Raw genomic sequence first — 24,424 nt, forward strand, 5'->3', positions numbered from 1 at the left:
GTTCAAAAGAAATCCCTTGAATAATTATTTCCTCTCCGAGATATCGTGAAATCTGACTGTAAACTATTCTGAGAAACCACATCAACTTATTTTGGATACTTCTTATTATCCATCCCTTGTTGTACATGCCCTTAACTGGAATCGAACCCGGGACCCTTGAGTCCACAGGCCAATGCTCTATCCACTGAGCCAAACCGGTTAGGGCTATTGCATAATTTAGAAATGACAGTATAATGAAAAGGATGTATATCAAGGGCACATATTTAACTTTGATCTAGATCAAATACAGTTCTCTATTCCACAAAGTAACCCACACTTACTCTCAAACATAAAAGAATGCCCTCTTCTAACAGATTAGTAAAAAGGTTACTTATGTGACTATCCTTCTCACTAAGTGACTCATAGGAGTGTGTGTTACAGGGTTGAGGGATTCTGGCTTTAGTCTTTTCTTTTTCTTACCTACTCAGTAAGGCTAAATCTGTTCAGAGTAACACAAAGAGAGACTGAACAGTTTGGCTAAAGACATCAGATAGCTAAACAAGATTTAAGTAAGGAGCCTGTTAGATATCCTTAGTTGTAGGTGTCACCTGAAAATACCTCTGTAGAATTGGAGGGAAAGTCTCCATTCATGGGAAGTGTTGGCCTTATTGAAGAACAATTTGAATATACATAGCAAATGTCTTTAAAGCATGAATACTTTTTTTCTAGTATTCTACTTCTAGAAATTTGCCTTAAGAAATAAATTCAATGTATGTGCAAAGTTTTATTCTCAAAGCTATTTATCATAATGTTGTTTGTAGTAGTAAAAAATTAGAAACAACCTGTATGTCCAAATATGGGGGGACTGATTGGATAAAATGATGGTCATCTTTTAAAATACTATGCCACTATTTAAAATAATGCAAAATTTTAATAAGTATAATTCTGTTGTTTTTATTAATAAAATAGGTGATAAAAATAGTATATATGGTCTGATTTCACTCTAGTATGTTTTATAGTGACTATATAGTGCTTTGTAATAAGAAAAAGAAGATAGCTTTTAAAAATCAAATAAAATTGAAATATCTTTCATTTGTCCCAACTATAGGGTGATTCCATGGAACTAGAAATTTGGTGTCTTGAAATGAATGAAAAGTAAGTTCTCCATCTTAGGTTTCTTGGTGTGGTAGCTGAGGATAAAGCGGATGACATCATGTGAAAAACTGGGCTTAGTTATCAGTCATGGAGGGTGTTCTGTCACTTAACAAAACCAGTAGAGCTTTGCTATAATGCTCATGCTTGGCTTCCAGCCCTAGCACAGAGATGACCTTCAGCGGGAGCATTAGTCCAGAGAGACTCAGACATCACAGGGAAAGGAGCAGAAAGAAAGCTGAAAGGGTTGGTTGTTTTCCCAGAGTACAGATAGTTCTCTGATTAAATCCTGAGGGAGCTCTCGTAACATGACTACTCTATTTTGTCTGTTTTCTGTGTGGCAGACATCCAATAAGCTTTCCCCTCTCTACTCCTTCTTATACAGGGTTGGTCATAGATTGGGAATGCATGTTATTCCCCTTCTGTATTTTTTTCTTTCAAGGCAGATTAGCTTACCTCCTGCCTGAAGTTTCACTTTTCAAGAAGGTTATACATATAGAAAAATAGAGGAAATAGCAACATATCAAGAGAAAATTTCTTATAATAAAAATATGTAGTATGGGATTTTTTTAGTAAAAATAGAAAGCGAGTGCCTGGTTCTAGTCCAAAATTTTAGTACCAAACAGATGTGTAGAAGTAAGCAGCTCATCAGAGGGTACATTGAAATTGTGATTACATCTTCATTAATATACCGGTAATTGCAACATTGAATTACTGTCTTGATTTTATTTTTTAATATATTTTTATTGATTTTAGAGAGGGGGAGAGAGATAGAAACAACAGTGATGAGAGGAAATCATTGATCAGTTGTCTATTGCACACCACCTACTGGGGATTGAGCCCACAACCGGGGCATGTGCCCTGACCGGAAATCAAACTGTTACCTCCTGTTTCAGTGCTCAACCATTAAGCCACACTGGCTGGGGTACTATTTTTAATTGTATTGCTTTATTTTTTTAGAAAGATAACTGCTTCAAAGCTAGAAAAAAATATTGGGTGCCTATTGCTGCTCATCTGCCTGTGTCTAGTACATGAGAAAACGAAACTTTGGTTTATTGACTTATTTCAACAATCTGTTGGTAAACTGACAAATGACACCTTTACTTCAGAGCATCTGTTAATAATTAATTTTATACATTTCTAGTGATTAATTTGCAATCATCTCTGTTGGCTGTCATACTCTGAATGGTATATTTGGACTGCAAAGCAGTTTCTATTCTGTCAGAAGTTATGAATAATGCTAACAAGTTAAGCTTGGTCAATAGATGGATCATAAACTAATATCTCTACAGCCATTGCATTTCTTTTCTTTGTTTTATGTTAGTTGAAGAGAGAGTGCTGATAGTGTCTGTGTGCTCCACAGGTGTGATAAAGAAATAAAAATTTCCTACACTGTGTACAACAGACTGTCATTGCTGCTGAAGTCTCTCCTGGCTATAACGAGGGTGACACCGGCTTATAGACTCTCCAGGAAACAAGGACATGAATATGTCATATTATACAGGTAAACAGCTCACTCCTTAACTCACCGTCCGCCTCATCACTTTGCACATTGTCTGTCTGATGGGCATTCAGGGATTATTTATATTCTGTGACAAATTTTTTAAAATATATTTTATTGATTTTACACAGAGAGGAATTGAGAGAGATAGAGAGTTAGAAACATCGATAAGAGAGAAACATCGACCAGCTGCTTCTTGCACACCCCCCACTGGAGATGTGCCCGCAACCAAGTTAAATGCCCTTGACCGGAATCGAACCCGGGACCTTTCAGTCTGCAGACTGACGCTCTATCCACTGAGCCAAACCGGTTTCGGCCTGTGATAAATTTTGAGTATATGGTTGGTTAGATAGTTGATGCTATAGCTTTACTATGACTGTTTTCTTACGAACTCAGCTACCACATTCTTTGTCCTTTTGTTTGTGCACAGTCATGATTCCTATGTATTGGATTTTGAGATTCTACTTGCAGGACCTCAGAGCAGGGAAAGGAGTTTAAGACTTTAAAAAATAGACTATCCTGCCCTGGCTGGTGTGGTTCAGTTGGTTGAGCATTGCATTGAGGATGCCAATTTGATTCCAGGTCAGGTCACATGCCCAGAAGAGGGTGTGTGAAGGAGGCAGCTGATTGGTGTTTCTCTCTCATTGATGTTGCTCTCCTCCTCCTCCCTCTATCTAAAATCAATAACAGCCAAAACCTGTTTGGCTCAGTGGATGGAGCATTGGTCTGTGGACTGAAGGGTCCCAGGTTTGATTCCGGTCAAGAGCATGTACCTTAGTTGCGGGCACATCCCCGGTGGGGGGTGTGCAGGAGGCAGCTGGTCGATGTTTCTCTCTCATTGATGTTTCTAGCTTTCTATCCTTCTCCCTTACTCTCTGTAAAAAATCAATAAAATATATTTAAAAAAAAAAATAACATCAGTAACAACATTTTATAAAAACAACACACATAAAAACACAGTCTATCCTGAGCAAATTCTAGCCTTCTATATTCTAGAATTAAAATAAAACTTTTTTTCCTAATTCAATTTTTAAAATTTTAATTTTTGACAATATAATTTTATTGATTTCAGAGAGGAAGGGAGGAGAAAAAAGATATAAACATCAATGATGAGAGTGAATCATTGATTGGCTGCCTCCTACGGGGGATTGAGCCTGCAACCCACACATGTGCCCTTGACTGGAATCGAACCTGGGTTCTTTCCATTTCCAGGCCGACGCTTTATCCACTGAGCCAAACCTCCTAGGGCTGAGTGCTTTTTTAATGTAAGCATTGCCTGGGTCCAAGGAAGAACTATACAGAGGCCCTGCACTATGACTGTTTCTAATCTAATGGGGAAAACAGTTTAGTACATTATGAGTACATCGTGATTTAATAAAAAGCAGGACTTGAAAACTGCATAGCAGTCTCAGGAAAAAAGTACTGGCAGAACATAGAGAGGGAACATTTGTTCTGGCAGAGAGATATAAGACTGGCTTCATGGAGGAAATGGCCTTCAAGCTAGACCTTGAGGCAGAGAGAATTTCAGCAGATAGAAGTGAGGGAGGTAATTGTTCCAAGTGGGGACTACAACAGATGCAAGGCATAGAAATGGGGGCGAGATATGAACTATATCACATTGTCTGATGGACCACAGTGGTGGTGTAGAGGATATGTAGGAAAGTGAGAGCAGAGCATAGAAAGCCAGGAGTCCCAAATCATCCAAGACCTTTTTTCTTTTTCTTTTTAAAAAAAATATATTTTATTGATATTTTACAGAGAGGAAGGGAGAGAGATAGAGAGCTAGAAACATCGATGAGAGAGAAACATTGACCAGCTGCCTCTTGCACACCCCCCACAGGGGACGTGCCCGCAGCCAACGTACATGCCCTTGACCGGAATCGAACCTGGGACCCTTCAGTCCGCAGACCGATGCTCTTCCACTGAGCCAAACCAGTTTCGGCCCTTTTTTCTTTTTATTTATTTTTCTTTTTAAATATATTTCATTGATTTTTTACAGAGAGGAAGGGAGAGGGAGAGAGAGTTAGAAACATTGCTGAGAGAGAAACATCAATTAGCTGCCTCTTGCACACCCCCTACTGGAGATTTGCCTGCAACCAAGGTACATGTCCTTGACTGGAATCAAACCTGGAACTCTTGAGTTCGTAAGCCAATGCTCTATCCACTAAGCCAAATCGGTTAGGACAAGACTTTTTTTCATATTAATGACCAACCATTGGTTTTTAGCCTTTGGCTTACATGTATAGAACTGGTTTGAAAAGAATTAGGATAGCAGGATGGAAAGACTAATGATTAGAGACTTAACTAGTTCTGTTGCAACAATATAGTGCCTGAGAATAGTTATTAAGTCAATTATAACTTTTTAGCATTAATCTAGCACCCTCCCATGTTTACTTTTCCAGGTAGGAGAGAAAGGGAAGAAAAAACTTATATATATCAGCTGCCACTTAATTGTTCTTTTTCTCTCTCTTTTGTTAATCCTTACCTGAGGATATTTTTTCCATTGATTTTTTTTTTTTTAGAGAGAGTGGAGGGGGGGGGCAAAAAGAGAGGGGGGGACAGAGAGAGAGAGAGAGAGAGAGAGGGAGAGAGAGAGAATATGAATCATTGATATAAGAGACACACATTGATTGTTTCCCACATGCACTGTGACTGGGGTCAAACCTGCAACCCAGGTACGTGACCTTGACTAGGAATTGAACCCACAACCCTTTGGTGTGTGGGCCAATATGTGCCATGCCAGCCAAGGCTATTTTTCTAATTTTTTAACCAGTCCTCTCACCATATACACCCCCGTGGCCTGCAGATTAATTAAGTAGTAGCATTATTGCTCCATTAGGAAAGGTGTTCTTGTAGGTAAGAAACTAAAAGTTTGTTTTATTTTGTTTCTAGGTGCTTGCTTTAAAGGCTATTAGAATAAAGAATCTGGTAACATATTTTTCTTTCTTCCTTGCAGGATATACTTTGGTGAAGTTCAGCTGAATGGCTTAGGAGAAGGTATGTATTAAGGTTGAAAAATATTTGTAGTGTTAAGAGCTCTCCTGACTTAAGAGATAGGCTTTAGTGCTGCCTGTAATAATATGCAGCTTATGATTTTAATATGTATGATACAAGCAAGGAAAAGACAGGTATGTGGTTCCACGTGCCACTAGAGAATGAATAATTTTCCCAAAGTTCCAACAACTCAGTATTGTTTCTTATTCCTTATACAATTGTCTATTTCCTGATTTTCTACAATGAGCGTGTTAAATGTTTCTGATAAGCATCAATTTTAAGAAATTGGAAATGAAACAGAAAATCAGGAAACAGCAAGGCCCGGGCTTGTTTCCATACTCAGTTCTGGCGTGGCAGCTTAAGTGGGAGCGCAGTTACTTCATACATTTCAGGTGTTGGTGACAAACTCCTGATGCCCCTTTACTGTCTCGTTGGGCATGTGTCAGTCCAGGCAGGATTTGCTAGGACTTGCTAAACAAGGTTTTACCTCTTTAAAGGTAGTTTTTTTCTGAAAATAGGGTGCTGTTTCCCTTCCCAATATTAGATCAATATAGAATTAATTGAAAGAAAAAATTGAAATTGAGGCACTCAGGGTGCTACTTGGATAATGCCAGAGATAGTATAGGCTGAATGATTCAAGGAAAGAGACTAGGAGCAGTATCAGTATTCTCTGGGGAGGAAACTAATGATTTATCTCTTCTCCTAGGTTTCCAGACAGTTCGTGTTGGGACAGTGGGCACCCCTATGGGCACCATCACTCTTTCTTGTGCTTACAGAATTAACTTGGCATTCATGTCCACAAGGTGAGGAAAGAGCATTGGACTCCAAAAGAACTCTTTCAAAAATATTAATGTTTCTTTCGCCCGAACTCCATAGCTAAGCCTGCTGTTCAGCTTTGCCATTGCTGAAATCAGTTCCCTTCTGAAGAATGAAATCAAGAGAGAGCCCAGTTTCACTGGAAAATCTTATTGTGTGTCCCAGAATCAACAATGTGGAGATGGTGGTTTATATTTTGGGATGCTGTAATTAAGGGTCTGGTGGTTCCTGCTAATCGATATTAGGTGAGGGGCCCTCTGAGGACTTCAAGGAGCTGGCAAGGCATTCTAACAAGTACTGCAATCTGCATATTGCGTTACAGGCAATTTGAGAGGACCCCACCTATCATGGGGATTATCATTGATCACTTTGTGGACCGTCCCTATCCCAGCTCCTCGCCCATGCACCCCTGCAATTACAGGTGAGGAATGTGAAAGGCACTTTCCCATACTGCAGCTAGCAGAAGCATCCATCTGGCACAGGTACACAGGGCACCTTTGTTAGCACTCACTGATGGGCCTGGGGCACTGATGGAGACACTACATGGAGAGAAATGGAATGGCTAGCTTCCTTTTTTGCTGCTGCCTATAAGGTACACCCAAACTTGGGGTATACAGAATGTCTCACAAAATTCTTGGACATGTTGAATCTTGACAGTAGTGATTTGACTTAGAGACAAGAGTGGCAGTAATTTGTGGAATGTCTTTTGCAAATCAAATGATTTTCAGGTTATCGTTGGCACAATTCAGTTATTTATGAGAATCAAATATCTTCAGTTCCCAGAAAACAGTTCTAGAATTCTCTAGAGGTTGGGATAGATGAGTATCAGGAAAGGATACTGTCTTTATGTGAAGGATTTCTGAAATTGGGTAAGTTTGTCTTTGGAGTCTAGACTTTTGTTTTACTGAAGTCTGTTGCTGACAGTTCTTTGATCCCAATACTGGCCAGGTTTAAGCAGATATTCTCAAATGACATGTCAAGTAAGATGTTTGGGTTACAAAAAAAAATTCATTGTCAACCTCTAGATGCTGTTCTCTGGAAAGTAAGTTAGGTACAAAAACTAATTTAATGTGTGTGAAGGACATTACAGAATCCACGGATCACCATTATTTCTGTTTTCCCAATTTAGAGTTAAAGAGAGTCTTATTGTAAAGCTACCTATATGGGCCTGGCTGGCATGGCTCAGTGGTTGAGCATTGACCTATGAACCAAAAAGTCAAGGTTTGATTCCTGGTCAGGGCACATTCCTGGGTTGAAGGCTTAATCCCCAGTGTGGGGCGTGCAGGAAGCAGCTGATCAGGATTCTCTCTCATCATTGATGTTTCTATATTTCTCTCTTCTCTTCCTCTCTGATAGTAATAAAAATATATGTTAAAAAATAATAAAAATATAAAGTAACCTGGATGGTTTGGTTTGAAATTATGAAGGACTTAGCAGAGCTCTCTTGTTGAACTCTTATGAACTCTGCCAAAAACAAACTTGCATCTCTTTGTGTCCTTTCTAAAATCGACTGCCATCCCCATAACATGCATGATTTCCTTTCCCCTCACTATAGAACCACTGGTGAGGACACTGGAGTAACGTATCCTTCTGTGGAAGATTCTCAAGAAGTGTGTACCACCTCTTTCTCCACCTCACCTCCATCCCAGGTAGGGGGAACAGGTTCTGGGGTGGTGGTAGTTATTTGGCCCATATGGGCCTAAGGAAATGGTGTCAAAATTGAGAGATGTTTTGGTGGTGGTGGTGGTGATTGTTTCAAGGGGTTTTTTTAAACGGTGAAGAAGAGCCTTCTTATCCAGCAGGTAATATTGCAGTAACCATCCTTAACCCATAGTACATGTAACCTTCCCTTCCAGGGACATCTTAAAATCCCCTGGAGAAATCGGTCACAGAATTCCCTATGCATCCTCATGCCAGAGAGATGCTCTAACCTCCCCTTGTTCATTTGGAGCTACTTCTCACTTGGTAAATACGGTTCCCAGTAACGGACGAAGCACAGAGGGAGCCAGTAATTATTTAGCATATTTTAGCATTTTGCCAGTTAGAAATGAGCAGTATACTTTTTCTTTTAATTTTTTAAATTTATAAAATGTTTTATTGAGTTCAGAGAGAGGGAGGGCGAGGGAAAGAAACACCAATATAAGAGAGCATCATTGATCAGCTGCCTCTCCTGCACGCCCCATATTGGGTACCAGCCGGCAACCCAAGCATGCACCCTGACTGGGAATTGAACTGTAACATCCTGGTTCATGGGTCAGTGCTCAACCACTGAGTCACACCAGCCTGGCAGTGCAGTTTTTCTTAATAGTTGACACAGATTTTTGCCTATCTGCATTTTCTATCTGAACATTTTTAACCATTTACTTTTCCACTTGAGTCCATCTTCAGTGACAAACTGAATTTCAATAAAACAAAAGCTCGAAACAGTGTTCTCAGATTCCCAAGAGGAAGCACCTGTGTGGACTCCTCTGTTTCCGCTAAGGAATCCTTTTTGCCAGCTGGCTGAATTTCAGGGCACATTTCTTTCCTTCCATCCCAAGTCTTTCATTTTCTGCTTCATGCATTGCCTGCAGATCCCTGCTTTGTCTGCCCAGCATCTCTATTCCGTATCATTTGACTTTCACATTAGACAGTTTCCTCTAGACTAGGGGTGTCGAACTCAATCAGAGAAGGGGCCAAAATCTAAAATCCAGCCTAAATCGCGGGCCGAATGGTTTACTGAACAGTCATAAACTGTCATTGTGATGGAAACGCAGCGGAGTGCAGTGATGACAGCGCGGTGCGGGCCACATTGCAAGGCCTGGCGGGACGGATTTGGCCCGCGGGCCTTGTGTTTGACACATGTGCTTTAGATAATGAAGTGTGAATATGTCAAGTTTAATGTTCTTTGAAGTTTTGTTTTATAAGTGATACATTCATAAACAATCAAGTTGTGACTTGGGAGATATGAGGGATGGTGAAGCTGGGCCTGAACAAATCAGTTTGTCTGTGTGATAAAGAGGGAATTTCACCCAGCTCCGAAAATAAAGGGAAGTTAAATCTTTTCTGCACGGGATGTTTGTATAAAAGTTTGTTGACCTGAGTAGGGAGAACCTATCTTTTTCCGTAGTATCAGTTGCCTGTTGTGTCTTGTCACAGTTTAAAAGTAGATCACATCAAGATCTTATCCATACTGCGCACTCCATGCTTGAGTCCTATTCCTATCCCTGAATACCTCTAATCAAGGTTGGTACAATTTGGTGTAGAAATATTCATTTTGAACAGAGAGAGAGAGAGAGAGAGAAATCATTTGCCATCAGGTTTCCTCATTCCTGTAAATACTGTCTTCCTTGGTTTAACTTAGGGAATTGCATAGTTGTTCAACAACTTCTATTTGAGCTTTTGCTAGAGTCCAATAAATGCATGTTAATGTATGTTTGTTTCACCAACATAATAAGGATCATGTTGTCATTTTAGTCAAGAAATAGTTAACTGTTGTGATCCTGAACCTGCTATTGTGACTTAAGGTCCTACTTTCAATTCTAAGCATTAATTAGGTAGTTGGTGAGACTTATTAAAGATGGAAAAGCAAAACACAAAAATAAGAATAAGAATACATACACACACACACACACACACACACACACACTCAGCTCTATGCCTACATCTGCACTCTAACTCATCTTCCCTGGAATGATTGATATTGGAAAGTGCTGCTGGGTACCTGGGTATTTTAAAGTTCCAGTCAACAAAGGTCAACTTTTTATTTTCTCCCAAAGGTCAACTTTTTAAACCTGTCTCTGAAGATTCTGAGTCCCCAGAAAAAGTCATTCTACCATTTTTAACCTGTTTCCTCATTCACCCTGAGAACACCTTTTGGCTGCTCTTGGGCCCTTCCTATTGGCGGCCGTTCTCTAACATCCTCCCATCCTCTTGACTAAAGACAGACTAACACTTGGTTCAGGGATCTCTGTTTTGCCAAGTCATTCCAGCTCGACTCAGCTGTGTTTTCTTTCTTTCTTTTTTTTTTTTTTTATTAACATATTTTATTGATTTTGTGCAGAGAGAAAGGGAGAGAGATAGAGAGTTAGAGACATCGATGAGAGAGAGTCCTCGATCAGCTGCCTCTTGCACACCCCCTACTGGGGATGTGCCCGCAACCAAGGTACATGCCCTTGACCGGAATCAAACTCAGGACCCTTCAGTCCCCAAGCCGACGCTCTATCCATTGAGCCAAACCGGTTTCGGCGACTCAGCTGTGTTTTCCACCTGCTCAGCAGGGAGACACGCATGCAGTGGAGCGCCCTGGGATACACATCTCAGACGCTTCCTTTGGGAAGACAGTCATGCAGCGCTCGCCCCGCTACACGCCTGACCTCCATTGTGCATTTTAGCCTCTGTTGCTACTGCCCCTTTCAAGTTTTTTCACTTCTTTTCTCAAGTCCCTTTTCTTTTTTCTTCTCTTGTTTCTCCTGTCTCTGTTTGTATCTGTGCACAGTGTGTGTTTACTGTTACAAAGGCACATTTTCAGACCCCTACTCCTGTGGTGACGGATACCCTGAGGGTCCCCATGGCAGGACTGGCCTTTTCCCATCAAGTGAGTCCACTGGGAAGAAGGGGATAAATTAGATGGCATCTTTTTATTTAAAAACTGTAAATAAAGTACAGGATATCGCTACTTAAATGTCCCCAAGTGTTCTATGGGTTATTTTGAGGCTTGGTAATTGATTTTTAACAGGACATAACCATAGCAAGAGCAGCCCAAAATAGAGTTTTTTCAGTTGCCCCTCCCAATGATGTGAAAACTACATGGAGTTATTTATATCTTCTTTCCAAATAAACAATCCAAGAGCGGTATTCTTTCTTTTTCAACAAAAATAGGAACCCTCCCATGCCCAGAGGTGAGGGAGGGTGTGATTAGAGAGACGCCTTCTGTTCCGAAGGGACCCCAAGGACGAAGGAGAAAATAGAATGACCTGAGAAAAACTGATGACTTTGGCTCCAAGTTCTGCCCCAGCTTGTGCTCCACAGACCTGCTGGGCTGGACACAGAAACCGGGAGCTGAGAAAAGGGTGTGGCAGGAGTCATGGAGGCCTTTGTAAGGACACAGAGCTTGGAACCTCAGTTCACTGCAAACAAGTCTGGTTGTTTTTTTTCATCTAAAAAGAAATGTCCTGGTCTGTCCTTAACCATTACATCAGGCCGCTCGTATCCCGAGGATGTAGGCTGGGATCCATTCCTTCCCTTTCTTCTGATCTTGATCATTAGTCATACTCCAGGATTGCCTGTTTTTTCCTCCTCTTTTCCTCTGCCCTTCTTTGTTTTTCTCTTGCTTAGCTCTCAAGCTCTCGCCTTTCCTATCAGCCTGCTGCCCTGGGCGTTGGATCAGCTGACCTGGCTTATCCAGTAGTGTTCGCAGCTGGCTTAAACACCACACATCCTCATCAGGTATCTTTAAAGATGGGGCAGACCCGGGAGTTCCCCTGCTGCCTCCCTGCCCGGGGCAGTTGAGGGGCCTCTTGAGATACCAGTTTCATTCTTTTAAGTGTTTGGAGGCAAAGCTCTCCTGTGACTTTGGAGAACTAATGTGACTCTGAGAGGAAGGGGCCTCTTAAACTTCAGAACAAAAAGAAGAGCTTTCCCCTCTTTCCTTTTCCTTCTGTAGTCAATGCCGTGCATGTGTCCCTTTAACTGAGTCCCAGGGAGGGTAGAGAGGCAAGGTTTCCTGCTCAGTAGATGGCAGCATTGGTGATGGAGAAACTCAGACACAGATACTATCCTGGTAGGCCATGGGGTCGTGGCCGCCACAATTCACTATTTTATTTTTATTTTTTTTCATTTTCCCCTAAAGCTCATGGTTCCAGGGAAGGAAGGTGGGGTACCTCTTGCTCCCAACCAGCCTGCCCATGGTGCCCAGGCTGATCAGGAGAGATTGGCAACCTACACCCCCTCTGATGGGGCCCACTGTGCTGCCACACCTAGCAGGTGAGTTCCTGTCTAGGCTCTGCTGATGCTCAGGCCAGGGAGGGGCGGGTCTTCTCTGAAACGCGCTTATTTGTTATTGGTAGAAAGTGGCTTTCAGCATTGGCTCAGGCTTGGTTCCTGGGCCCCAAGTATGCATTTCTTTAAGTTCCCGATTAGAATCTTATATTGCTGCTGGTATGGAAGGAAGCTGGCCAGGCTTCACCACTAACAGTAAACAGCAGGGGCTTGGCTCTTACCACCTTCATCCAGTGAGGGGGGTTTCCAGATGTTTTTCTTTTACCCAAGATTTATTTTCCTGGATTCGGTCTTCATTGTTTCCTGAGGACCAGACAGGGTGTTTACTGTGAATCTGAGCCATGGTGGCATCTGTGATGGTGGTCTTTTTCTGCTGTGTGAGTGCTTCATGGAGAAAACTATTTTATATTAGAAAACTATTTTTTCTCACTATTTTTAAAAAATATTTTGTCTTTTTTTCAGTTGCAGCAGTTGATACATTCTATGAAATTTAAATGATACATTGGTTAGGTAGGAAATGGAAGTTTTCATAATCCCACCACTGTTACCTTTTCTGACAAGAGGAGAGGATTTCAGAAGAATTAAGTAATTTGCCTCAGAGCAGTTAGCTTGCAGGGTGGCTGGCATGAGTCCCGCTGGGCTCCTCGGACTTCAGTCCTGCTCACTCTTTCCATGACACGCGGGGCTCTCCCGAGGGAAGATGGGGCTGTCTAGATGTGACCTGCCCTCCCTTGACTGGAAGTCCCCAGAGGTAATGACGTTGATTGCCCTGCCACATCCTAAATGAACTTCTGGATAATAGAAATTCCTGGGTTTTGTTTTGTTTTTCTCATTCCATTGGTGGAATGGTGGGAAGGGAATTGTTTGGGAAGGTCAAATTTTTGCACTATCCATCAGGAAAAAAATGATTACTTTCATTCCTGACTTCCCAAATTTCCATTTTCTATCCCTCCGCCTGATAGATAACCAAAGGACGATCCTATTAGTCCTTTTACACTCTAGTTTTTGAGCCTCGACTCCTGGGATTACAGACAGGATCCTGTACAGGAGGTTCTTAAATGCAGAGCACAGGCCTTTCCCAAGACCTCCTGTTGGCTAGAGCCGAGGCCACTTGGAGTTTACAGCCCTCGCCCCACCTTGAGCCCCTGCTTTTGGCCAAAGAGCTTTCCGAGCCTCTGCTGCTCGCAGGGCTGCGGCTGCCGGTCTGGCAGCCACAACATGGGCCCTTGTTTCTCAGCTTGGAGCGCCCTCTCCTCCAGGACCGAGCGTTGGACTGGAGGGCCGCAGAGGGGTCAGTGGGAACAGCGATACTGAATGTGTCCTTGACCAGAGGGATGTTTAGGGATGTGAGGAAAGGGCGGGATAAAGAGCACAGAGGATCCCAGCCCCAGCCATTGGTCATGGGTTAAAAAGCTCTGGCTCTATAGACAGTTAAATTTGGGACTCTTGACTTGGAATAACGTTCCTTGTGTGTTAAGGTTTAAATTTCAACGTTGTACTATACCATCTTATTGCATTTTTAGATAACTAAGCAAAACAAAAATGAGATGAAAAGCAGCTAAAATCTTGAGTCTGTCTCTGTAATTAATATTTAAATTACAATTTGGGGGAGCTGCTTGCCTATATGTGTGATTGCTGCATGCATGGTGACTGAAGCTTACTGGTATTTCATAGGAGCTTTACTTGATTGTAACACTGAATTTTGTTCACATATGCATAGTTTTAGTTGTGTGCCTCTGCTCTCATTAGAGGACAGGGTGACAGCGGCAGCGGCCAGACCACACAGTGCTGTGTCCGTGTGTGTGTGTGTGTGTGTGTGTGTGTGTGTGTGTGTCTCCCTCCCCCGAGGCTGCAGCCCACAGAGGGCGAACATGGGGAACTAAGAATGAGTACCAACATTACATTTCTTTTCCAGCGAGGACACTGAAACCGTGTCGAACAGTAGTGAGGGACGGGCCTCTCCCCATGATGTCTTGGAGACCATCTTTGCTCGAAAAGTGGGGGCTTTTGTCAACAAACCCATCAATCAGGTGATTTTTCTTCCATTGGCACCTGTGAGCCATGTCTGAGTGAGGGTCTCAAGCGGGTCTCTTAACTTGGGATTTGTGCAGCCACTGACATTGTGTTTGGAATGTGTGTGTGTGTGCGTGAGTTTTTGTGAAGGGTGTAAGTAACCTGTGAGACCCCCCAGAAGTGAAGGACTGTTTGTTGGAGGTGGTAGGAACGGCTCCAGTTGTCTTGACTGATGATGTCAGACCAAACCTGGGTTCAGTAACCTTGGTACTTGGATTCTGGCTAGGAGAGACTTAAGAGCCAAGACCCCAAACTATAGGAGAACATTTATTGGGTAAATTGCAGAGGTAGAAAATAGTTCTTAGTAGAAATGGGCTTAGGAAACAAATTATGGAGATAAAGGAAGGGCCCTTGGAGCTTGGGAGTGAGGAAGCTAACGGTAAGGTGCGTGGGGGGCTGAGGAGAAAGGGAAAGGCCCTAGTGGCTGTGCACCAAGTTCCTTCAGTCCTAGGAGTTGTAAGGGTGGAGATTTTAGGGGAGGTCCCAGGGGAAGATCTCAGTGGAATATTCAGTAACTTTCCAGGTGTGTCCATTAAGGGTTGTGGTCCTGACCAAGGTAAGGGGGCTTTTTATTTTTATTTATTTATTTTTTTTTAATATATTTTATTGACTTTAGAGAGGAAGGGAGAGGGAGAGAAATATCAAATGATGAGAGAGAATCATTGATTGGCTGCCTCTTGCATGCTTCCTGCTGGGGATCAAGCCCACTACCCAGGCATGTGCCCTGACCAGGAATCTTTAACGGTGACCTCCTGGTTCATAGGTTGGTGCTCTACCATTGAGCCACACTGGGCAGGGGCGGGTGTCATTATTCAGTGATGCTGATCCCCCTTCCTCTGTGGCTGGTTTTGTTGCTTATCTGAACCCTGAGCTGATAAACAGCTGAGGCCTAGATATTATCTCTAGGGAGGAAAGGTCAGGGGGTCCAAACCTCCAGACTAGACCAGACCAGAACAGCGATGTGCTAGGGGAGGAAAAGTCACCTTGGGGGTAAGGGTCCTCCCCTACATTTGATTGTCCTTTGCTAGGTACCTGGGGTTTTCCACTCTTATGACCTTCTGAACTTGGCTTATCATCCCTCCTCTGCTCACTGTCCATCTAAAACTTCCTACAACATATTGTTCTGTGAACTTTTAAGCCTCCCATAGAGAGGGAGGCTGGACACCATTTAGTACAAACACTGCACTGAAGTATCTGTCTCTGAAACTGGACAACCATTGTTCCTAGATGCCTGTCACTACTTGCATCAGTTAAGTGGAGACAGGGTTGAATTATACATGAGCATTTATTCCAGTAATGCTAACGGTATTGGGGAGCAGCAGGTGATTGATGAAAATCTGCTCTGCCTCCCCTCACCCCCCCTTAAGTCAGTTGGGTTATATTGGGTGGGACAAAGATTATTATGGGCAAAAGGAAAAAGAGTGAGTGTGCAAGGGTATGACCAGTGTGGGGAAATAGGCAAAACTAGCTGGGGCGGGACTAGTTGTTTGGGCAACAAGGTTGTTAATCTTTTCATGATAATAGGCAGTTCTTGAATGAGAATGGACTGCATTCCAGAGTTGACTCCCTGGGACAAGGTCAACTCCCAGTCCCTGGGCATACAACTCCAACCAGATTAAAATGTGCTTTCTTTAATCAGAACAAAACAATCACAGTTAACAGAGCTTGCTTAATATTTCTTATTTTATTTCTTACTAGAGGTCTGGTTCTCGAAATACATGAACTCACGGGGGAGAGGGACGGGCGCTAGGGGGAGGGGAAAGCGCGGGTCCCTCAGCCCTGCCTGCGCCCTCTCACAGTCTGGGAGCCCTTGGGGAGCAGGCCTAAGCTATTAGTCAGATATCCTTAGTGCTGCTGTGGAGGCGAGAGAGGCTTCCACCACCACTGCTGGCCGCTGCATTTGCCTGCAGTGAGCCTGGCTTCTGGCTGAGTGGCTCTCCTCCTGTGGGAGCGCACAGACTACCAGGGGACAGCTGCATTGAGCGTTTGCCCCCTGGTGGTCAGTGCACATCACAGCTACCAGTAATCCGTGGCTCTGTCAATTTGCATATTAGCCTTTTATTATATAGGATAACTAAAACTAGTCCCCGATATTCTATCTCTGTCTTTAACATCTCAGCCAACTCAGTAGGAGGTTCCTTTTTGGCTCTGTTATTGAACAGTTATCACTGAGTTACTGTGGGTCAAACTTCCAAAGCTGACGTCCTGAGGTTTTGGGAAGCCCTAACCCCTGCTTATGCTGTGGGCCTGTGATGGGAGGTGGTGGAAATTGGAGGATTTCCAACACGAGCCTGAGGGGTAGTGCCGTCAACCTGGTGCCAACCTGCAGGCCTCCAGGCTTCTGGCAGCTTGTAGGGAAACATGGAAGCTGGGTGAGGGGCGGCACTAATACTTTCTCCGGTGTCTTTTCAGGTGACATTGACGAGTTTGGACATACCCTTTGCCATGTTTGCTCCCAAGAATTTAGAACTGGAGGATGCTGATCCCATGGTGAGTCTAAAGTTTCCAGTGAGATGGTATGGGAATCCTTGTCCTTCCTGGGCACACCACCGTTCCCAGACCGTCAGCCCTGCCTGAGCCAGCATTGCTCTTACACAACCCTCCATTGTTCAGAGTTACTTTCCCCCAGTGCACAGAACCAGCCCCTTCCTCTGCTTTATCCTGAACCAGGTGAATCCTCCAGATTCCCCAGACACTGAGTCTCCTCTCCAGGGCAGCCTGCACTCTGATGGCTCCAGCGGTGGCAGCAGTGGCAACACCCATGATGACTTCGTCATGATTGACTTCGTAAGTTGCCTTCACCTTCCTTGACCTTTGCTGCCAAAGGGGAAACGAACCCAGAGGCATCCTTTGCACTCTAAGGGGACCTCCTTCACAGGGAGCAGATGGGACCCCACCGGGCAGTGTATGTGGGAATACACATAGCCTGCTTGAGGACGTTAGGAGGCCAAAGAACAAGAAGGCATTTTGTGCCATGTCTTTGTTTGACATCATGCAATTCAGCTCTCCATGGAGATTTCCCAGTAGGTTCTACTCATGCCTGAATGGATAGCCCTGTGCTGAGGAAAGGAATTGAATGGAAGGTGACATAGCCCTAACCGGGGAAGGGGAAAGGTAGCAGGATTGGAAGTTAGCTGTCCAGAAGAGATAAGTTGTGGGACTTCTCCCTCTAAGATAAACCTGGATCAGGCTTCTCTTTGATAATTTACTGGGAGGAAAGAGGGTTGTTCATCTCTGATTTTCCTCTATGGCCCATGGTAAGCTAAATTGAGTCTGGTTTTATTTTTTTTAAGAAACCGGCATTTTCTAAAGATGACATTCTTCCGATGGACTTGGGGACCTTCTATCGTGAATTTCAGAACCCCCCTCAGCTGAGCAGCCTCTCCATCGATATTGGGGCACAGTCCATGGCTGAGGACTTGGTATGGAAACCCCTTCCCTGTCCCCATTTCATCCTCTGACCTTCCTTCCCCCTTGACATCATTTCTGCTCCACAGACCTGAACGTTTCTTCCTGTTATTACCCCCTCTCCCACACCTCCCATCTTCCCTGCGATAGGAAAGAGACTGTTAGACATTATCTTCTTTTTTTTTCTTCATTATCTTCTTTTGATTGCACTTGAGATTTGCATTATGCCCGGCAGTCATTATCTTGAATTTGCTTGCACGCACTTCCTCGCTTTGCAGGGGCTCAGCATTTCTTACTCACTCCTGTTCGCGCTTGGTGTTTTCTTGCTGATGCCACTGAGCCAAGCTGCTCCAACAGCTCTCACCTTCAGCTGTTCAGCTTGCCAGGCAGATGCCAGGTGAACAGGGCAGAAGAATCCTAAGGTCCTGAGCATTGGTGCTCTTGCTCTCTCCTTAGCCATTCCTCAGTTAACAGTGCTTCTGTTTAGCCAGATGTCCTGATAATGTCATTACCACATCTGACTTAGGGATTCTGTATCCTGCCTTGCCGGGGGGTGCCCTGGACAGCCACAAGCTTTGGGTGTCCAGTGCCACGAGCTGTCAGGGTCCCTCTGCCTGAAGTGGGATATCTTCTCCAACATTGAAATTACAGGGGTGACTCTAGAATAGGAATCTAGGAATTGCTGCCCTTGTTTTGCGGTAAAGAAAAACATAGTAATAACAATGCAGTTATAATGTAATTATTATTAACATTTATCAAGGCTTTCTAGGTGCCAAGCATTTCTGTAAGTGCCTTATACCATTCTTCAGCAACCTGAGAGGTAGGTTGTCTTATCTCATTTTACAGATGAGAAAACTGACACTGTGACCAAATGACTTGCTCACAGCCAGATTGAGCTTGCAAAACAAAGCCTTGATCCTAGAGAGTCTGGCTTCTGATTTTAGCCAGTGGAACCCGTGCCCACACTTGAAATGTGGTGGGAGGATAGGACCTGTCCGGGAAGACTCTCAAAGTGGTGTTGCAGCCAGTCCTTCCAAAGCTCTCGGGCTGTCCGTGTGTCTGGGCCACTTTATAAATTCTGAGGTAGGAGATTGTCCCACCTCTTCCAGGTACCTGGTACTGGTCCGGAAATCTGTAATCATTTAAACTCTTCGCATGCAAATTCTTCAATGGAGATAGACCACGGGATTAGGGTCAGTTTTTTTGTTTTGTTTTTAAATAGTTGATACCTTCAGACAGTTAAATTTAACTCCTCTTGGCTCTATTTTCATTTTATTCTCTTTCAACCCTCTCTAACCCACCCCTCCTCTGCTGGTGTCAAGATGCAGGTGCCTAGGTCTCACCGCAGCCTGCTGAGTCCGAGTCTGTTGGGAGTGTGGTGGGACTGTCTTGTTCATGTGTCCCAGGGTATTTTGATGTCCTGCACAGCGTGTGAAAAACCTTTAGTAAATCTTTCTTAATTTTGAGCACTGTAAACCTACTGTCCAATTCTAGTATCAGTCTAATCTGTGCCAAAGATATTTCATGTTTAATTTCTGTCATCCTAGGGGTGGTGTGGTCCTTTTCTATACTAAGTGTGGGGTCACCTTGATTCCCTAGGCTGTTGTGACAACCCCCCTCCCAAGGCCCACAGAACCCTGAAGCCCTTTGTTCGCTGCCTGCTCTGTTGCCCCGAATCCTGCTCGCCTGGCCCAGCACTGCTGCACTATGCCCCCTTCCTCAGCCCAGGGTGACTGGCTCTCTCTTCAAGGCCCCCCTGAATGAGCAGCTCTTCTCTCCCCTTCTGGCGCAGGACTCGCTACCAGAGAAGCTGGCTGTGCACGAGAAGAATGTCCGAGAGTTTGATGCCTTTGTGGAAACTCTGCAGTAAAAGCTGGTGTCCTCGAGTTCCAGCAGCCTCCCCTTTTTGTGGTCCCAGGAGACAGAGAGCCTCCCGTTCATCAGCTGTTCCCATTCCTCGTCCTGCTTCGAGCCAGGTGGAGGGGAGGCTGGTTTCCCCCATGGGGACCCCGAAGTCCCTGCTCTTGCCCCTCCTGGAGATTTCATGGCAGTGGTCAGGCCCTGTTAGAGCATGTACGAAGACTCAGCCTCTGGCCTTGGAGATGGGGAGACTCTCTGTGACAAAAGGGCCCTTGCAGGGCCTGCTGCTTCTGTTCACAAAGGCGGCCCCTCGTTCTCCTGTAACTGGCCCTAGCCTGTCGCCGTTACCACCAACCATTTGACATTCCAGCTGGTGGCCCAGAGATTGGCGTGGAGGCAGAGAGGGGAAGGAGGCAGTGCTGGAAGAAGGAAGGGCTCCTCAGGCTCTGTGTCTCCTTTGGTTCTGGTATCTCCCTCTCTCCCTCCCTCTGCCCCTGCACTTTTGGCAATATGACAGGCCTGCCCAAGATGAGAACTCGCAAGTCAGCCATTCCCACCCTGGAAGGTTGTGCCACCCCGAGCAGAGGGTCTGAGCAGCCCTGGCGGCTGCCTGTGCTCAGCTCCTCAGCTCCATGGAAACCAAATCCTGTGTCTCTAGGGTTGGAGTCACAGCAGTTCTCTTCCCTTCCCTCCCCTGTTGCTGCTCCTTGGTTATAGAATATGGTATATGGTAAATATTTATTACTTTCAGAGAAGTCAGATATTTTATAGAGAATTATGTTTGAGGTTAGACGTTTTCTCTTGGGGAAGGCGAAAGGCCTCTTCCTGGGGCGGGGCCTGTTCCTGTGGAGGTTCCCCAGATTCCAGGGTGCTGCCCTGGGGGTCTTCCTTCCCACATACAGAAGGGGGGAGCCAAGAACAGGGCTGGTGAGGGCAGCACACTTCCCAGACTTGCTGCATTTGCACTGACAACAGGCTTTGCCTTGGACGCCTACATGTTCCCGGTGAGAGCCTGGGATCCCTCACGGCGCCTTCAGAGACTGGCCTGTTCTGGCAGCCGAGGAAGCCGTGTGCGCTGTATGTGGTGACCCCAGGAGCTGTGCCCGAGGGCATCACGTGGTGGGCTGGGGAAGTCCAGACAGCCCCTCCTGGGCACTTGCTTCTGTTTCTCAGGGCTGCGTTAGGGGCCCTTTTCCTCCTTTCACCTGGGCCTGGCCACCCCCCTCCTTTAATCCCATGGTCTGTTCCCCGCCCTGAGGTTTCCTGGTTCCTGGCTGAGTTACTAAAGCTGGCACATGGTTGACTTACCCCTTCAGGTATTATTACTTGGGCAGGTCAAGTGCCTGGCCTCACCCTAGGCTGTCCCTCTCCCAGCCTAACTGGTAGTCTTGGCCGTGGAAACCTAGGCTGCCCCTTTCCTCCTGACCCACCAGGGGTGTTCATGGGCAGCAGCTGGAGCACATGGCCCTCAGGTGCTTGTAGTAAATGCATGTGATACTGTTCTCACCGACAAAGCTGATCTGAGGGCTCGAGTGGGCTCTGACGCTGTCTCTGTGAGGCTGAGCCCTGCCCCTGCGCCTGTGTTCTCTGCCACAAAGAAATGCTCCCAGCAGTGGTGTCCGACTTGGGCCAGAGCACACCCAGGGCCTGCTAAACCAATCCACAGCCCAGTGGATTGTCCTCACGGCCCAGTGCTGAGAAGGGTGGAGGCCCATTGCAAGCTATCTCTTGCCTTCCTCCCCAACCCGCCCCAGTGTCTCAGCCACTGCCCTTTTGAGGCCAAGTGTGGAAGGTCCTGAGTGCACAGACTGAGTCAAAGCCTTTGGCCTTGATGTGCTAATTGTTGGCCTGTGCAGGCAGCAACCTTTCTTCAGGTCCCCATCAGTGAGAGGCCATGGAGGCTGAGCCAGGGAGGAGCAAAGCAATGGTCAAGGCTGGCCCTTGCCCCTCCGCCCTGTACAATGAAAGTATGAGCCTAGACTGACTTCTGCAGCACAGGGGTTGGGGCTGGGACCAGTCATGTGTCTCCAGGGGGCAGAGTCCCTCCCCTCCTCCAGCTACCTTATTTGGAAATACTGAGTTATACTTTAAAATGTATTCAAGAGATTTCCAATAAAATTTTTTCTGTACTTTACAGCTTCTTATACTGCAAGTTGTTTAAAATCCTAGCCCCACTGCCTCCCACTTCTGTGCAGGCCACGGTCAACCACAGGCTCCACAGGAGGGGAAGAATGGTGCCATGTAACGCTCAGAGAGGCTTCTCGGTCACAGCTGTTTTGACTCTGGGCATGTGGCCACCAATCAGCTAGCTGTACAAGCTTGGGCTGGTCAGGAAAGTCTTAGAGTCTCCTTTTCCTGAGTTGTAATGTTCCCATTTCAGGGCTTTTATGTGAGTATTGAGTGAGATGTGCATATTAATTAAGCACATCCACAGTAGAATCTCCATAAAATGTAGGCCAGTCTCATCAGCTCTATTCCCCCTGCATACATCGTTCACCATGCAGCCTGGCCTGGAGGCAATGGCTGGCTTCTGGCTAGAAGGGAAAGACAACAGTCAGTCTCTCATGTTTCTAGTAGAAGCCAGCAGGGGGTGTGGGGCTCCCCAAGCTGCCTGGGGTCTGTTTGCTGATCAGTGTGCGGGGGTTGGTGCGGGGATGTGGGTGAGTGAACCAGACTGAAGGGGTTGGATGAGGAGCAGGGAGTCGAGGTCCCATGCCAGTTTGTGGAGCTGCCCAGGGCACTGGGAGGAACTCTTTGGGGATTATTCCTGTCTGGCCCCCTGGAGACTAATGCAGCAGGCATCTAAGCCCTGGCCAGGCGGCCCTCCTGCCTCCCAGAAGGGAGCTGGAGTGGAGCCAGTGTCCCAGAGGCAGACGTAGTTCTAGTGGCAAGACACCAACTGCCTGACAGACCTTGGCAACTGCTGCCTGGGTTGCCTCCAAAGCCTTTCAGACTGAAGGCAGGCCCCAGGACAGAAAAGGGCTAGTTAGAAAATCCTAATTGCAGCCCAAACCAGGGGCTGAAAAGAATGGGGCCTTCCCACTGTAATAGGCTGGGGGAGCCCTTGCTTGTTTGTAAACTGCACACAACACGAACCATGGTGCCTGACCATGCAGCCAATCAGGATAGAGATGGCAAAACCCTGGGTTAGACATGGCGGACTTTCCCTGGTGACCTGACCTTCCATTGGGAGCCCCCAAAAGCAAAGTGTTCGGTGTCCCTAGGTCTGAAAATCTTGTCCTACCCCTTTAAAGCATATCCCTACAATCCATCCCGAGACCTGTTGTTGCTAAGGCAGAGGTAAACCGGCTTTTGAGTCATTCAGCAGAGACCTTGCCAGGAGCCCAACCCAAGTAAACAGCTCTCTCCGTCTCCTGCTCCCCTCCTCATTGCCCTGGGTCACATCCCCTGTGTTGTAAACAGTCACCCAGCTCAGAGCGGAGGAGAGCCATTGAGAAAGGCTACCTGTGCCTTCTTTTTTTTTTTTTAATATATTTTATTGATTTTTCTACAGAGAGGAAGGGAGAGAGATAAAGAGCTAGAAACGTCGATGAGAGAGAAACATCGACCAGCTGCCTCTTGCACACCCCCTACCGGGGATGTGCCCGCAACCAAGGTACATGCCCTTGACCGGAATCGAACCCGGGACCTTGCAGTCCGCAGACCGACGCTCTACCACTGAGCCAAACCGGTTTCGGCTGCCTGTGCCTTCTGTTCAGTTACCTGGACAAGGGCCACGGTGTGCAATAGGACTAGCTTCCTGGAGCTCAGTGCCAGTGTTTATAACCACCAATCCTGACAATGTGGCTTGATCTTGCAGCTCTGGCCCAGCTCCCCCAGCCCAAGCCAGCAATGACGAGTAAACAGAACAGGCCCAGCTGAGGCTGCACCGCCTCCTGATTGCTACTGGCAGGCAAACAGCTAACTGTTGGAACATGACCTTGACCACTGTGCCAAGGGAAATTCTGGCCTGCCCTCGTAGTAACAAACCACTTTTTAGAAAATTGCAGTAAAATACGCATAAATGTTACCATCTTAACCTCTAAAGCAAAGCAAAACCTCAAGAGGAAAGGAAAACAGGGCCCTCCCATGACTCCATGTAAGTACATGGCAGGTGGAAGCGAGGCTCTGAGGGGAGAGGGGGGTGGTCCGGTGAGGGCTACAGTCCCAGCTGCTGCACAGGTTGGGAGTGGCGCCTTGTTCACTGGGAAATGATGGTCATTTAGTTACTACGGGGCACTGTACTGCACACATTATTTCTGGTCCTCAGATGAAGGAATGGTCTCAGTTGTGGGGCCAATTTTACAACTATCACCAGTGAGAGCTGTGGCAAGTGATAGAATGAAGATTCAAACCCTAAGTCTAAAACCCAGGCTGTTGTCCACCAAAGCCCACACCATATAGGGGACAGAAGAGTCCTCAGTCAGAGGTTACTCACATGGTGGCTAGTTGGAATGCTGCAGGTGCTGACACTGGAAGGTGACTGTTCACAATTCTCAGCCTGGAAGACGGACTCAAACCCAGAAAGCTGGCCTCATACCCACCACAAGTGAACCAGAGGAGGAAGGGGACCAGATGGACTGGGCGGGACTTCCTGAGGCCCCATCTACTCTTCTGCTGCCACACGCTTCCCACCCAGTTCAGAAACTCCATGTCCACTTC

The 24,424-nt window shown here is 45.7% G+C and overlaps 1 protein-coding gene across 19 annotated transcripts in view; it reads left to right on the forward strand.

Moving 5' to 3' along the window:
- The window catches only part of ATG13 (autophagy related 13), a 29,742-nt gene extending 9,952 nt beyond the window's left edge, over window positions 1-19,790 (forward strand). For 6 of the 19 annotated variants that reach the window (XM_036426919.2, XM_036426920.2, XM_036426912.2 and 3 more), the window contains 14 exons: window positions 1,088-1,134; window positions 2,495-2,635; window positions 5,589-5,629; window positions 6,333-6,429; window positions 6,765-6,863; window positions 7,998-8,091; window positions 10,920-11,018; window positions 11,759-11,869; window positions 12,273-12,406; window positions 14,337-14,451; window positions 16,907-16,984; window positions 17,165-17,281; window positions 17,788-17,916; window positions 19,695-19,790. In XM_036426919.2, coding sequence (XP_036282812.1) covers window positions 1,088-1,134; window positions 2,495-2,635; window positions 5,589-5,629; window positions 6,333-6,429; window positions 6,765-6,863; window positions 7,998-8,091; window positions 10,920-11,018; window positions 11,759-11,869; window positions 12,273-12,406; window positions 14,337-14,451; window positions 16,907-16,984; window positions 17,165-17,281; window positions 17,788-17,916; window positions 19,695-19,772 — 1,380 coding nt within the window. In that variant the 3' untranslated portion in view covers window positions 19,773-19,790. Of the gene's footprint in view, window positions 1-1,087; window positions 1,135-2,494; window positions 2,636-5,588; window positions 5,630-6,332; window positions 6,430-6,764; window positions 6,864-7,997; window positions 8,092-10,919; window positions 11,019-11,758; window positions 11,870-12,272; window positions 12,407-14,336; window positions 14,452-16,906; window positions 16,985-17,090; window positions 17,282-17,787; window positions 17,917-19,694 lie in introns of those variants that run through there. The other 13 variants (XM_045577435.1, XM_045577434.1, XM_036426923.2 and 10 more) reach the window with 11 other exon arrangements.
- Window positions 19,791-24,424: the final 4,634 nt, after the last annotated feature.

The sequence above is a fragment of the Pipistrellus kuhlii genome, unplaced genomic scaffold (assembly GCF_014108245.1).
Source record: "Pipistrellus kuhlii isolate mPipKuh1 unplaced genomic scaffold, mPipKuh1.p scaffold_m20_p_9, whole genome shotgun sequence".
Taxonomy (NCBI): domain Eukaryota; kingdom Metazoa; phylum Chordata; class Mammalia; order Chiroptera; family Vespertilionidae; genus Pipistrellus; species Pipistrellus kuhlii.